General features: G+C 53.4%; 4 protein-coding genes across 4 annotated transcripts; 3 read left to right on the top strand and 1 right to left on the bottom strand.

Moving 5' to 3' along the window:
- Window positions 1-628: 628 nt before the first annotated feature.
- BDW47DRAFT_107491 (uncharacterized protein) lies at window positions 629-1978 on the bottom strand. Its single transcript, XM_024813024.1, has one exon. The coding sequence runs from the start codon at window positions 1758-1760 to the stop codon at window positions 696-698; it is 1065 nt and encodes a 354-aa protein (XP_024671170.1). The 5' UTR covers window positions 1761-1978; the 3' UTR covers window positions 629-695.
- A 1349-nt stretch (window positions 1979-3327) lies between these two features.
- On the top strand, window positions 3328-5456 carry BDW47DRAFT_40388 (protein phosphatase 2A regulatory subunit CDC55). The gene is made up of 6 exons (XM_024818940.1): window positions 3328-3461; window positions 3591-3631; window positions 3721-3818; window positions 3905-4553; window positions 4656-5221; window positions 5281-5456. The coding sequence occupies exons 1-6, from the start codon at window positions 3418-3420 to the stop codon at window positions 5302-5304; spliced, it is 1422 nt and encodes a 473-aa protein (XP_024671169.1). The 5' UTR covers window positions 3328-3417; the 3' UTR covers window positions 5305-5456.
- Window positions 5457-6191: 735 nt separating this feature from the next.
- On the top strand, window positions 6192-12199 carry BDW47DRAFT_40370 (transcriptional regulator SIN3). Its single transcript, XM_024818939.1, has 7 exons — window positions 6192-6642; window positions 6722-6786; window positions 6870-7522; window positions 7577-7677; window positions 7732-8452; window positions 8509-11094; window positions 11153-12199. Exons 1-7 carry the CDS (start codon window positions 6545-6547, stop codon window positions 11801-11803), a joined length of 4875 nt encoding a protein of 1624 aa, XP_024671168.1. The 5' UTR covers window positions 6192-6544; the 3' UTR covers window positions 11804-12199.
- Window positions 12200-13189: 990 nt separating this feature from the next.
- On the top strand, window positions 13190-15129 carry coaT (acetyl-CoA hydrolase ACH1). The gene is made up of 3 exons (XM_024813023.1): window positions 13190-13461; window positions 13518-13758; window positions 13816-15129. Exons 1-3 carry the CDS (start codon window positions 13319-13321, stop codon window positions 15007-15009), a joined length of 1578 nt encoding a protein of 525 aa, XP_024671167.1. The 5' UTR covers window positions 13190-13318; the 3' UTR covers window positions 15010-15129.
- The last annotated feature ends 94 nt before the right edge of the window (window positions 15130-15223 follow it).

The raw sequence follows: 15223 nt of genomic DNA, 5'->3' as shown, positions 1-15223 counted from the left end.
GATAGTTTCGGGGCGAGACCCTGTTTGAGCCTTTATGTAAGATACTTACAATTTTTTAACTGTCTATTTACCTAGTAGTACATAGTACCTATGGAGAGTGTAGTAGTAGAGATAGATAGATACCTAAGGTATCCAACGATCCATCCCCTGTCGTACCTACATAGCACCTCAGTACCTACCTTACCCACCCAGTCCAGGACCAACTCACTCCACCTCGGCTAAATCCTCCATCAACAGCAATCCTGAAAACCCAGAAGGGTATAGTCAAGTGACTATATAACCGTACACGTGCAACGCAATGGATGACGACAATAAACATGATCAGTCCCAATCTGTACTCTGTGGTTTACACTGAAACCTCAAGTAACTAGTGGTCGCACTCTAGTCGATACGTAGGTGGGCTGCACATGAAACGGTTGTCGTAGTTAGTGGGGTACATGTATATATACATGGAGGTGGTTTAATTATATTTAGTTATGCGTAGTAAGAGGGGGAGGAGAGTAGTAGTAACGCTCCAAAGCAACGTATACAGCATAGGTATATACGCATGTATGTATATATGTTTGTATCCATGTGCTATACAACTATCCATCGCGTTACTTTACAGACGTAGCATAAAAGAAAGTTCCCTTACCCAAGCTATATACAAATAAATAATTAAATATATATATATATATACCTGATATACAGTAGAACTACCCCCTCATATGCATCAACACCATCTTCAACCTCCTCACAGCAGGGCCATCCTCCTGCTGTCCATTCCCATCCTTCCCAGTCTCGTCCCTCTCCTCCATCTCCCTCGCAGCAGCCTCCAACGTCGGCTTCAGATACCCCCACACCTCATCCTGGTACTGCTCTTCCAGGGCAACCCAGTCCGCAGCCCCAGGGAGACCGCTCAGTACGGTATCGCGCAGCTGCGTCGCGTCCGATTGCGCGGAGGCGGGGATTGTGTCGAGGAAGGAGCCGATGTCGGGGATGAGGCTGTGGGATGTGATCTGTGTTGAGGGTTGGTGTTGACGGCGGAAGGAGTCGAGGGTGGTGCGTTCGGCGTCTGTGAGGGTTGCTGAGAGGTCGGTTTCGATGGGTTCGAAGGGCTCGGTTTCGGTGGCGGGGAATTCGGGGTCGAATGTGGGAGAGGAGAGGAGGGTGAGGACGTCGGAGCCGTCTTGGTCGTTGTGGTGGTATTGGGTTGGTAGGCTGTGGAGGGTAGATTCTTTGTGGGAGTGGGGTTGGTGGGGGTGTAGTTGAGAGGCTTTTTCTTTTCCTTTCGACGATGATGACGATGTTATGTCCTGGTTGGGGAAGACATCCCCATAAGACCGCTGGAACTCATCCTCCGACAGCGCAGGAAGCGCGAATCCGCCTTGTTGCTGCTGCTGTTGTTGCGGCGCCGGAGAGCGGAATGATTGCGCGGGGACCGGGTCGCGGGATGAGGCTGCCGATGCGGAGGACGGTCCCGATGATTCTTGGTATTGTTGGGCGGCTGCGAAGGCGGATGGTCGGGGGGAGGAGGAAGCGGCTTTGCTGCCTCCGCTTGCTAGGAGTTGTGCCGTGTCGGCGGACGGGCCGGAGCCGTAGAGGGCGTTTCGGGCGAGGCCTGAGGCGGAGGTTTGGATGCGGTTGGCTAGGGAGGGGGTTTCATTGTTGCTGTTGTTGTTGTTGGAGGGAGGGTTGGAGGAGTTTGGAGGGTTGTTGGGGTTGCTTTTGGGATCTTCTGGTTTATTCTTGTTGTTGTTGGTGGTGGGTTTGTCGGACATGGTGGTGGGATGATGAGGGATTGTTTGATGTGAGGTTAGAAGGACGGTCAATTGACAGGATTGGTATGGGAGTAAGGTGAGGATATTCAATCTAGGAAAAGAAGGCAAGATTTGTACGCGATGGACAACAAAGAAGTATTATGTCGCAGTTTAATTTGGATGGTAGAGGGAAGTTCGGCCCAGTGGAGTCTTCATTCTCGGGATGGATAGGAAGCACATGTGAATCAGAAGGCCAGATATTTCAGGCACTACAGACTATAACGAGGGAGATTGTTATGGTTATTAATTCCTATAGAGAGTTTGATATTGAATGTTGTTTTCTGCACGCCAGTTTACAATAGTAGAAGCTGGTGAGTGATGTAGTCTATACCCAGCATCACGTACGTCATTGCCAATGCAGGATCATCTTTCTAGGCGGTTATTGTTCAATACTTGTTTAGGGTATATAGAGGGATTAAACAAAGGAGGGGAAATTGTTGTACAGATAAAGAAGGAAATACCACAGAAGACAAAGAACATGAAAATGAAAAGGTGAAAGAGATCAAGAAACAACACCAGAAAACTGGGAATCAAAATCCCGACGATCTCAACATAGAGAGTGAAGAGTAAGAGGGGTCAGTGGTTGATGTCAGCGGAAGAAGAGTTAGTCAGTTTAGTATTAGTTTAGTAGTTGTTGGGTGAGGACTGTCAGGCAGACAGGCAGACAGGCCGACAGACAGGCGGCCGTAAGGCATGGAACTCACCAGGATAACGAGAATAATTAAATTGAATAACTCAACTACTTAGTAGTATTTGAACAGATGAGAGATAATATCATATTATAAAGACTGTGTTGTCTGACAGCCAGTACTTCCCCACCAAACTTGTCGCTCATCTCGCTATCCACAATTTACCTCTCGCCATCATCGCTACTCCTTCCCCTCCTCTCCTCCTTCCTCCCCTCTCTCTCTCTCTCCTCCACTCCACCTCCCCCATCCCACTTCTTCATCCAACTTCTTCATCAACTCTTTCCCCTTCCCCTCTCCTCCTATCCTCCTCTTCTCGTTTGAACAGACTTGCCGTCTGTTGTGGCCATCTGTCCACCATCCTTTTTTCGTTTTTCGTTTTTCGTTCTTTTTTTCCCCCGACCATCCACAATCAACCACCCTGAGGGGGGGAAATCCGGTCACAAAAAAAAAAAACAGAGGGAAAAAAAAATTCAATATAGCTCCCCTCCGTCCTACCCATCAACCTCGTCCGATTCGATCAGCTCAAGCTATCAATCGTTCGTCTCAGCCCGACCAGTGACGAAGCCAATCTCTGTTCGAGCTTTGTCCACCGACACAACCTTCCCCTCCCCCATACCGTTCGTCGGATCTCCGTGATCCCTTATCTCCACTCGACTTCCCTCCCGACTACCTATATCCGACGCTGCTGGTGGATTTGCCGTCAGCTTCACCGCTCGCCCATTGAACGCCGCTATCGATCGAGAATTCATACATCCCGTCTACAGCGCCCTCCGTCCCTCGTTCCCTCGACCGCTCGGCGTCTGTCGACCCCACCCCGTCCGTCCTCGCCGTCAACACCCATAGACCGTGCCTTTTTACCTTTTGATTTATCTTCTCATCTTTTTGGTTGTCGGTCGGCTACCCCAGGAAAGGGTGGTTTTTGTTAGAAAATGGTAGACAGGGATCCAGGTTCACCTACCTGGAAGTTCACGCAGTGAGTCGACCCCTCAGCATCCCTTGTGGCGGTGAAGGACCGATCGTCCCTTACGGGAAATCCTATGGGTCGATATGCGACCTGAGCGATCGGCCTGATGTGGTTTGGAGATACTAACGATGGTGGCAGATGCTTCGGTGATAAGGGCGATGTGGAGGATATTACGGAAGGTACGTTTTAATTATTCCCCTCTGGCTACTGCTGTGTCGGGTGTGCGAGGCGGGGTTTCGTCCATAACTAACCCACCCACCTTCCACAGCTGATATTATCTCAACCGTTGAATTCGACCATACCGGGAACTATCTGGCTACGGGAGACAAGGGCGGCAGAGTAGTGTTATTTGAGAGAAACGAAACGGTAGAGCCGCCCCTCCCCCTCCCCCTCCCCCTCTGCTGCATCTTCGCTGCATCTCTCGTGGGGCCCACCTTCCTAACAGCCGGCAGAAAAAAACCTGCGAGTATAAGTTTCACACCGAGTTCCAGTCGCACGAACCGGAATTCGATTACCTTAAATCCCTAGAGATCGAAGAGAAGATCAACAAGATAAAATGGTGTAGAAGGCAAAATTCCTCGCATTTCCTCCTTTCGACCAACGACAAGACGATAAAGCTGTGGAAGGTGTTCGACAAGTCGCTCAAGGTCGTCGCTGAGAACAATCTTTCGAATGAACTCACCCCGGCCAGCGTGAGTGGTGGCGGCGGGGCGCCTCGCCCCCCACGTTTATCGTTCAAGGATCCCTCGGCATTGAAGCTGCCTCGAATGACGCACCATGATACCGTTGTGGCCGCCGTGCCGCGTCGGACGTACGCCAATGCACACGCATACCACATCAACAGCATCTCGGTCAACAGTGACGGAGAGACCTTCTTAAGCAGCGACGATCTCCGGGTCAACCTGTGGAACTTGAACATCCAGGACCAGAGCTTCAACATCGTCGATATCAAGCCCGCAAACATGGAGGAGCTGACGGAAGTCATTACGGCGGCTGAATTCCATCCCACCAGCTGCAATTGGTTCATGTACGCGAGCTCGAAAGGAACGATCAAGCTGGCGGACATGCGCCAGCGCGCTTTGTGCGACGAGCACCAGAAACGTAGGGCATTCCTTCTCCGTGTACCTCTTCGGATATAGAAGTGGCTTGCTTGTTTCGAGGGCAACTCTTAATGTAGCCGAGCTAACGTCTTTCTCCATGCAGAGTTCGAACAGGAAGAAGATGCCTCCTCCCGCTCATTCTTCTCGGAGATCATCTCGTCCATCTCGGACGTACGGTTCTCGAACGACGGTCGCTACATCGTGTCCAGGGACTACCTGACCGTGAAGATTTGGGACGTCAACATGGAGAGACAGCCGGTGAAGACGATTCCGATCCACGAACATCTGCGGCCCCGTCTCTGCGATACGTACGAGAATGATAGCATCTTCGACAAGTTTGAAGTGGTCTTCTCCGGCGATGCTGAAAATGTCATGACCGGAAGCTACAACAACAATTTTATGATCTACCCCACAGACCCCGCCAAGGAGACGGAGATTGTACTGCAGGCGGACAAGTCGGCTTTCAAGGCGAAGAAGGTCGGCGTTCCCACGCCGATGAACAAGGGGGCCAATGGAAAGAAGAGCAACTCCCGGTCCGGCAGCCCGACCGGGCCTGGCAGTCGCATGAAGAAGGAGACGGACGCGGAGCAGATCGATTTCAATAAGAAGATCTTGCACATGAGCTGGCATCCCTACGAGGATAGCATTGCCATTGCTGCGACCAATAACGTGAGCCATTCCTCCTCCATTTTGTGTGTGGATGGCTGTGCTAACTATCACCTTCCTAGCTATTCGTCTTCTCCGCCTTGTAAGTACGTGACAGGTATGGGTTGTCCTCAGCGGGCAAGCGTGTCGATCGGTGGCCAGCATGGGCCAGATATAACGAAGAATAAAAAAAAAGAGGTTACTAGCAGCAGCATTTCCAAATCCAGAATTCAAGTTGCCAGTTCATGTTATCCGTTTTTTTTTTTTTTTCTTTTTTTTTTTACCCCCTAAACCATTTTCCTTTACCCACTAAACTATGCTCCTTTGCTAGTTCAGCCGATTATATCCCTTCTCTAACTAACTGTGGTTGTGTGACCTCTTGACGGTGCCCTGTCATGTGCCCTCTCCTATCCATACCTCCGTGGCGCTGTCTCCCCGGGAGGACTCTGGATTCCTACTTTGTTTATATTGTGGATGCCGCATTGACGTTACTAAGAGAAGCGTGTGTAGGGCTCCGGACCGACATGGTGTCCGTATGTTGTTGGCGTTAAATCACGTATTGAGTAGATAATGAAACCACGCGGGTTTAAGCTTGAGTTCGCTTAGTGTAGGCTTGTGCAGCCTTTGATGTGTATGAACCAAGTCACTCATTTCATGGCAGACCAGTACACTTCTAGCAAATAGGGTGAATTCACTACATTTGCAATGAATCAAACCTGATGGTTGTAACTGCCAGGTCTTTCCTAATCGGTCGTGTCAATGACGTCGAGCAATCCGCTCGGCGGCAGAAGTGAACCCAGAGGTGGGATTCCGCCTTCCTGACCGCCTCATCATTGCAGGGTTTTTTCTCCGACAATATGGCACGGAAAAACCACCATCCCGGTGGGCGGCAATATGGAACAAATGGGGATTAGCGCGGTCAAAGGCTCTCTCCGCCTTCTGTCTGGAGGACTATCCGTGATCGGTCGCGCGCAAACCATCATCTCCAACGAAGCAACTCTCGGTGCTGCTGCCACTGTTGCTGCTGTTGCATGGTGATTCACTTCCTCTCCTTTGACTCCTGTTTCTGTATCTCCTGTTGATCCTATTGTTTTCTTTCCCCCGTGAAGACTACTCTCTCTACTATTTTTCGTTTGCGGTTGTCACCGTCCCGAGCCCGGTGATGTCGCTGTGAAATGTGCTGGAGGAGAAACTCGACCGTGCGAAAAACGATTATTTGATTGAGAGGTTGGCTTTGAAGTGTACTGCATCTTGCAGCGATTCAATCCCTCCTTTGATCCCGTCTTTAAACAACACTCTTCTTCCTGATCTTCCTGTCGTGGGCGTGCTGTTGTTCATGCACAGAGGATGAATTCAGGAAACGATAACTGGCACCCTGGTGGACCCCCATCGCACCCCGGGATGGACCAGATGAACCACCAACCTCGTCCCCTGGGCCCCTTTGGGTAAGTTTTCTTGATGGCACCTCTTTGAGAAGAGTTTATCTCTCGATCGGACGCCAAACTAACTGGCTTCTCTCTGCAGTCAAAACCCACCTCAGCAAGGCCCGTCTTCGCAGCCGGCGGGGCCCGTCCTTCCCCCTCCAGGAGGTTAGAATCCCCAGCCCTCCCATAGTACCCCGTGGGCAAAGGATTGCCATGGTTCGTCGACTGACGAGTATACTTCTGTTTAGGTCCTTATCACCCTGCAAGCCAACCTCCCGGACACTCCCTTCCTGGGCTGGCGGAGCTGAGCCAGGGCCACGCCGGCCCCCATCAACCACCCGCTTATGCTCAACACCCCTCTGCCCCCTCCCACAGCGCTGGTCATTCTCTGCCAGGCATCGGTCAGGCGATGCAGCACCCGTCTCCCCAGTCCATCAACCGCGAGCGCGAGCGGGATTCGAGGGAGCGGGAGCTGATCGAGAGACAGCGCCAGGAGGAGATGGCCCACAGAGAACGTGAACATCGTGAGCGTGAGCAGCTGGAGCGACAGCAGCTGGAGCGCCAGCGCGATCAGCACCACCCGGTTCAGAGCCACACGGGGTCGATCCCGCTGCACCAGCCGGTGGCGTCCAAGGTGCCCAACTCCATCCACGGTCCGAATGGCCTCTTGTCGAATATTGGGTCAAACCCGCAGAGTGGTCCTCAGGGCCCGATGCAGCCGTCTGGCGGACCTGGTGGGATCTACGGGCCTCAGATGCCGCATGGCGAAGGCACCCCGCGATCGTACATGCAACACCCTGCTGGTCCCGCTGGACAGGCCCTGATGGGTTTCAACGCGTCTGGTCCTCAAATCCCGGGGAACGTTGCGGCTCTTGCCCAGGGTCAGCAGCCAATTTTGAATGTGAGTCATCCCTGTCCCTGCCTTTGAATTGAATTCAAACTGACAGGTATGCAGGACGCGCTAAGTTACCTAGACCAAGTGAAGGTCCGCTTTGTCGATCAGCCCGATGTGTATAACCGGTTTCTGGACATAATGAAAGACTTCAAAAGCCAAGCGTGAGTAGCTAGCGTGGAGAAATTTATGCAGGGTTTCTTTCTGACTTGCAGTAGCATCGATACCCCTGGCGTCATCCAACGCGTTTCCACGCTGTTCAATGGACACCCCGCGCTGATCCAGGGATTCAACACTTTTCTCCCCCCTGGATACCGAATCGAGTGCGGCACAGAAGATAACCCTGACGCCATCCGAGTGACCACCCCGTCCGGCACAAATACTTTGAGTATGCCCCGTCCACGACAGTCGTTGGATGCCACGGGCGAGATGACCCATGGTGGGATGGGTCCGCATGGCCGTCCTGAGTTTTTCGAACAATCCCGACCTGGCTGGCAGCAGCATCAGCCGCAGCCCCAGCCCGCGCCGCAGCCCCAGCCGCCACAGGGCAACCTGCCGGGATCATATTCACCTGGGTCACGCATGATGGGCCCAGGTATGTTCGGGCAAGAGAACCAGGGCCCGCATCAGGAGCCCCACCACTACAGCTACCCTACCCAGCAAGAACAGCAAGCTGCGGCGGGTGCAGCGGCCATGGCCCAGCAGCAGGATCATCGTGGGGTGTCGCAGCTCCAGGGCGCCGTCTCGGCTGCGTCCGCGGGGCTTGGGCGGCCTGGCTTGCTCGCAGTGTCTGGCCCAGGACAGGCTCACAACCTAAATCAGCCGATGAACAGTCTGGCCGGTGTGGGATCGAATATGCTCCAGGGTTCCCAAGCTGACCTGAACAAGCGTGGACCCGTGGAGTTCAACCATGCCATAAGCTATGTGAACAAGATCAAGGTTTGCCACCTTCCAGTCACTGGATGCATCCAAAGTTGCTAATGCTTTATCTGAAGAATCGATTTGCGCAAGCCCCCGAGATCTACAAGCAGTTTTTGGAGATCCTGCAGACGTACCAGCGCGAGTCAAAGCCGATCCAGGATGTCTACGCGCAAGTGACCCAACTGTTCAACACTGCACCCGACCTATTGGAAGATTTCAAGCAGTTCCTGCCTGAGTCTGCTGCCCATGCCAAACAGCAGGCAGCGGCCCGCCAGGCGGAAGAGGCGGCGCCGACGAGCAATGTCCGTGGAGAGCCTAGCTATCCTAGCACCGGCAACAACCTTCAATCCCAGACTCCTAATCGCGATGTCAAGATGCCTCCGCTGGGTCAGTTCAATGTCAAAGATTCTGCCAAAGATGGAAAGAAGCGTCGGGGAGGGCCGGGGGCTCCCTCTGCTCTGGCATCTTCGATATCCGGCCCCTCTGCGAATAATGACGCAGTCCGGATGGGCGACGCCCAAGCGGGTCGGGCGCCTGGTCTCCAAGCTGGCGGAGTCAACAAGAGAGCCAAGGTCCATCACGCTAAAACTACGCCGACAGAGGCCCCTGCCGTGTCTCCCACCTTGATTCCCGCTCTCCCAGAGCCGATCCCTCCCGTGTTCTCGTTGACCCCCACGCAGGAAGAGTTTGCATTCTTCGATCGTGTCAAGAAGTACATTGGGAACAAGCAGACCTTCAGTGAGTTCCTCAAACTCTGCAATCTCTACTCGACCGATCTCATCGATCGTCATGTTCTTGTCAAGAGAGCGGCCGGCTACATCGGCTCCAACCCGGAGCTCATGGCTTGGTTCAAACGGTTCATGCATGTGGATGAGCCCGAAGACAAGATCATTGAGCCCAAACCGAAGCATGACCTTGGAGTCGTCAATCTCTCGCATTGCCGTTCCTTGGGACCAAGCTACCGGCTTCTGCCGAAACGTGAACGCCAGAAACCGTGCAGTGGCCGTGATGCCTTGTGTTACGCTGTTCTGAATGATGAATGGGCGTCTCACCCCACGTGGGCGTCGGAAGATTCGGGATTTGTTGCGCACCGGAAGAACCAGTACGAGGATGCGCTGCACCGTATCGAAGAGGACAGACATGATTACGATCATCACATCGAAGCCTGCACCCGCACGATCCAGCTCATTGAGCCTATCGTCCAGCAATTTCTGGTCATGTCGGACGCGGAGCGCGCCGCTTTCAGACTGCCTCCGGGTCTCGGCGGACAGAGTGAAGCCATCTATCAGCGCGTCATCAAGAAAATCTACGATCGTCAGAAGGGCGAAAAGATCATCCACGAGATGTTCGAGAGACCCTGCCACGTCCTGCCCATCGTCCTCTTCCGCTTGAAGCAGAAGTGCGAGGAATGGAAGGCTAGCCAGCGCGAGTGGGACAAGATCTGGCGTGAGCAGACGCAGAAGGCCTACTGGCGCAGTCTGGACCACCAGGCCATTGCCAGCAAGAGCATGGATAAAAAGCTGTTCGTGGCGAAGCACATCCAGAACGAGATTCAGAACAAATTCGAGGAGAGAAAGACCCTGCGCAAGAGCGGATTCCAGGTGCCTAGGCACCACTTCGAGTTTACGTTCGACGACCCGGCCGTGATCATCGACACCACCCACTTGCTGCTGACTTTCATTGACCGCAATTCGGCTGGCTTCGGGGCCGATCCCCAGAAGGTCATGATGTTCATCAAGGACTTTGTTCCCATGTTCTTTGGGATGGACCGTGATACTTTCCATGTCTACATGAACGAATTGTCCAGTGGGACTCCACCGGCTGATGAAGGCGACGGGGAGAGCTCCTCTGCGGAGGGACCCTCGACGCCCCGTAGTCGACGGGCCAACAACAAGAAGATGGATCTGCTCCGCGACGTGCTGGAGCGTCGATCTGAGAAGGCCCGGGCTGAAAAATCGGGAAGCAGTCGGCCCACATCGCGCGCTGGCACTCCGGATAGTGGTCTTGTGCCTTCTACGCCGGCTCCTGATCCCACCGAGACTTTTGATGTCGCCGAGCTGCGATGGATGGAGCACCCGGCGCAGGGCAATTTCAACCTGCAGCGGGAGTACACGCTCAACGAGTCTTACGAGAAGACGGCCCATCACTTGTACGGGAACCTGAATATCTACTGCTTCTTCCGCACATTTGAGATTCTCTACTCGCGTCTGCTCAGGATCAAATTGAACGAAGACTATGCCCACGAGAACGTGCGCCGTGGACTGCAGGAGCGGGCCGCGCGGGACCTCAACCTGCTCGACAAGTTGCCCACGGACTTCTTCTACGACAGCGATCCCAAGGCCAACCTGTACAGCCAGATTGTGCGGATGTGCGAGGAGGTCATCAAAGGCGACATGGAGACGTCCCACCTGGAGGAGACGCTGCGTCGTCACTATCTGCGCAGCGGCTATCAGCTGTACAACCTGGAGAAGATGTTCGCGGGGATCGCCAAGTTCGCGGGGTCGATTTTCAGCGGCGACTCGAAGGACCGCAGCTCCGACATCATGGCGCTGTTCTTCAAGGAGCGAGACCGGGAGGAGACGACGCACAACCAGGAAATCCAGTATCGCAAGCAAGTGGAACGACTGGTCAAGGATGGTGACATCTACCGCATCACCTACGTACGTATCATTTGATCCTACAAGTTGATTTTTTTTTTTTGCTAACATATGGCAACAGCACCCGTCCAACAAGAAAACCACCGTCCAGCTTCTGACCCCCGAGGATGCAACCTTGGAGAACGAAGACCTCAGCCAGGAGGCACGCTGGTCATACTACGTGTCAGCCTACACGATGCGTGATCCCACAGAGGGAGTACGCTTCTCGCGAATGCGGATGCCCTTCCTGAAGCGCAGCCTGCCAGCACAGATGGACCAGGAAGACGAATACAACCGGTACTACCGACCACTGGTCCACCAAGACGGGCTGATCATCCGCATCTGCGCCAACAGCTACCACATCCTGTACGAGCCGGGCAGTCAGGACTGGTGGTGGCGGCCGACGGCGCCGTCCGACGAGACAGCCGAGGAGGTCGCCAAGGAAGAGGCGGCCGTCAAGGAACGGCGACGCGACCGGTTCACGGAGAAGTTTGTCAATAACCCTGGCTGGGCGCAGGGGTTCAGCAAGGACCAGGTGGACGACTTCAATCAGCGTTTCCGATCCTGGGTCCAGGGGAGTGAACCTGAGGGAACCGCTGAGGCTCCGGCCACTGAGCCGTCGGCTGAGGAGGGTCATCCCGAGGATCATCCCGAGGATGGCAAGGAGAGGGGCGATACCGAGATGGCGGATGTGGAACCGGATGCTACTGCATCGGAAAGCAAGCCAGAATAGACACCTCTCTTTAGAGCTCTGGATCATCTCTAGGGTGTCGAGCTCTCTCCCCATCTTTCTCCACACGTGGGGGTGAATGTGCCGAGTACCTTGTTTATGATAGCGAAGACTTGACCCGTGCACATGGTCTTTTCTTTTCCTTTCTCATTTCTCTTTTTTTTATTTTATTTTCATTTTCTATCTGTGTTTTGGTGGGTGATTGAATTGATCCCACGGACTGGTGTAGAGGGAAACGGGAAGGTTTGATTGATTGATTGATCGAGAGTCTGGGTTTTTTATTTCATTATCTCTTCATATTGTGCAGTGTTTTATTTCATTCCACTTCGATGTGTATTTGTATTAGGAGCTAGGGTATTCTATCTTCTTTCTTCTACTATCCTATAGTAATCTTGTTCAGTTGTAGTATCAGTTCGTGGTACCAGTAGATTGGAAACTAGAATCCGATGATCATCAGTCACTACTAGTAGTAGGAAGTGGACCACACCCCCTTCCCAGAATCCTCACCCTTACCCAAATCCATTATGGGTACGCGGTTGGGTTGGGGAATGTGGGAATGTGGGATGGAGAAATGGGGTAATGGGGTAGGTCATCCTAATGGATTAAGGGGGATGAATCTAGGAGTCGAAAGAAGATATCCATCTGCCCGACAAGACATTACCCGATGACCAGCCGAGACTGGAGTCGGTGGCCAGACCCCGGAAATCGCCCGGCGTTAAGTTAGTCAGTCAGTTAGTCGAATGTTAGTCCGTTTGATCCACGATCTTGGATCTTCCTCATTCTGGGGGAACTTCTGGATTGAATCATGTTATGAGAATTAATATTATTATAAAGATGATATAATATAACGGAATCCACAACCGACCTCCATAATACTACCAAATCAGTAAGATTTGACCGGCTGTCCCGGATGGGTTGTGGTTGTGGTTTATGGTTGAGGTCAGGGTGACGTTGACTAAAGAAAACATAAGAAGGGAGAGAGAAGACCGAGTTAAGGCCGAAGAGTCTGACGTCAGTTCCACTTTTTCTGCCCGTTTGGGTAATGGAGGGAAATTCGTGCCAGAACTGGGGGACGGAAGGTTCTTCACCGTTTTATTCTTTTTTTTCTCTCCTCGTGAGCAAAAAATGGGGATGGTCCGCGTTGTTTCAGATAATTCATTTCGATTTGTTTTGATTTGAGGGGATTGGATTGATTGTGTGACTGTTTATATGAGGATGGATGTCTATGCTATGCTAGGTGTAGACTAGGAGGAGTGATATCAACCATACCAACACAGAAATAATAATAAAAGGATAAAAAAAAAGATAATTACACCATCATACATCTTACCATTACTTCCGTACTACGTACTCCCTTTCCCCGAAGATTGTGGGGTTGTTAGCCCTAATCGCGCCTCTCGTCCCAAGGTTCCTAGACTATTTCTATCCCCAGACCTCCCTTCTCTCTTTTCTTCCTCCACTCTTTTTCTCTTTCTTCCTAGAACATCTCCCCTCCTATCCCCCCCGGTGTCGTTCATCATGTCCGCCTCCGCACTCTTGAGAAGTCGTGTCCGCCGACCCTCCTACCTGAGCAAGTTGGCCAAGGCCGAGGACCTCGTTCACCTCTTTCCCAATGGCACTTATATCGGCTGGTCCGGGTTCACGGGTGTCGGGTATCCCAAGTATGCTTTCCTCCATTATCGTGGGTGTCATAGAATATCTACTAACTTGAGTGTAGGAAGGTCCCTACCGCCCTGGCGGACCACGTCGAGAAGAACAACCTGGAGGGCAAGCTGAAGTACACCCTCTTCGTGGGTGCCTCGTCCGGCGCGGAGACCGAGAACCGCTGGGCTCGTCTGAACATGATTGAGCGCCGCAGCCCGCATCAGGTCGGCAAGGAGATCTCCAAGGGGATCAACAATGGCCAGATCAAGTTCTTTGATAAGCATCTGAGCATGTTCCCTCAGGATTTGACCTATGTACGCTCTCTTCTTCCGTCGTGTCTCTGGGATAGGGTAACTAACAGGTGAAAAAAGGGCTGGTACACTCTGAACAAGCCCAACAACAAGCTTGACGTGGCCGTCATCGAAGCCTCCGCCATCACGGAAGACGGCGGCATCATTCCCGGCGCTTCCGTCGGCGCCTCGCCCGAGCTGATCAAGATGGCCGACAAGGTCATCATCGAAGTCAACACGGCCAGCCCGTCCTTCGAAGGCCTCCACGACATCACCACCTACGAGGCCCCCCCGATGACCAAGCCCTACCTGATCATGGCGCCCGAAGACCGCATCGGCACGCCCTACATCCCCATCGACTCCGAAAAGGTCGTCGCGATCGTCGAATCCGACTACCCGGACCAGACCGCGCCCAACGCGCCCGAAGATGAGGGCTCGCAGGCCATCGCCACCAACCTCATCGAGTTCCTCAAGCACGAAGTCGACCAAGGCCGTCTCCCCAAGAACCTCCTCCCCATCCAGTCCGGCATCGGCAACATCGCCAACGCCGTCATCGGCGGTCTCTCCAAGGGCGGCGCCGACTTCCACAACCTCAAGGTCTGGACCGAAGTCCTGCAGGACTCTTTCCTCGACCTCTTCGACAGCGGCAACCTCGACTTCGCCACGGCCACCTCCATCCGCTTCTCCCCCGACGGCTTCAAGCGCTTCTACGACAACTGGGAGCGCTACGCCGGCAAGCTCCTCCTCCGCAGCCAGTCCATCTCCAACTCCCCCGAGATCATCCGCCGCCTCGGCTGCATCGGCATGAACACGCCCGTCGAAGTCGACATGTACGCGCACGCCAACTCCACCTGCGTGCTCGGCTCGCGCATGCTCAACGGCCTCGGCGGCTCCGCCGACTTCCTCCGCAACTCCAAGTACAGCATCATGCACACGCCCTCCACCCGGCCCTCCAAGACCGACCCCACGGGCGTCTCCTGCATCGTCCCCTTCTGCACCCACATCGACCAGACCGAGCACGACCTCGACGTCGTCGTCACCGAGCAGGGTCTGGCCGACGTCCGCGGCCTGTCTCCGCGCGAGCGCGCCCGCGTCATCATCAAGAAGTGCGCTCACCCCGACTACCAGCCCATCCTCACGGACTACCTCGACCGCGCCGAGTTCGAGTGTCTGAAGAAGGGCATGGCCCATGAGCCGCACCTGCTGTTCCAGGCTTTCAAGATGCACCAGAACTTGCAGGAGAACGGCACGATGAAGATCAACAGCTGGGAGTAAGCTTAAGCTAGGCTTTAAGCTTATTTTTTTTTTTTACTTTGTCAATGTTATTATTATGTAGATTCGACTGCGTTTAGCAGATGGGTATGGCGTGTTGGGTTGTTAGTTAGGTAGTTTATATTGTACAGCATGGATATTGTTAGACTGTTCTTATATTTGTTGGTTGTATCTATATGGTATATCGTAGTGGGATTCCGGGGCAATGGTCATGGTG

The sequence above is a fragment of the Aspergillus candidus genome (assembly GCF_002847045.1).
Source record: "Aspergillus candidus strain CBS 102.13 unplaced genomic scaffold BDW47scaffold_29, whole genome shotgun sequence".
NCBI lineage: Eukaryota > Fungi > Ascomycota > Eurotiomycetes > Eurotiales > Aspergillaceae > Aspergillus > Aspergillus candidus.
The sequence above is the reverse complement of the archived record's forward strand: the minus strand, read 5'-3'. Positions and strand labels throughout refer to the sequence as shown.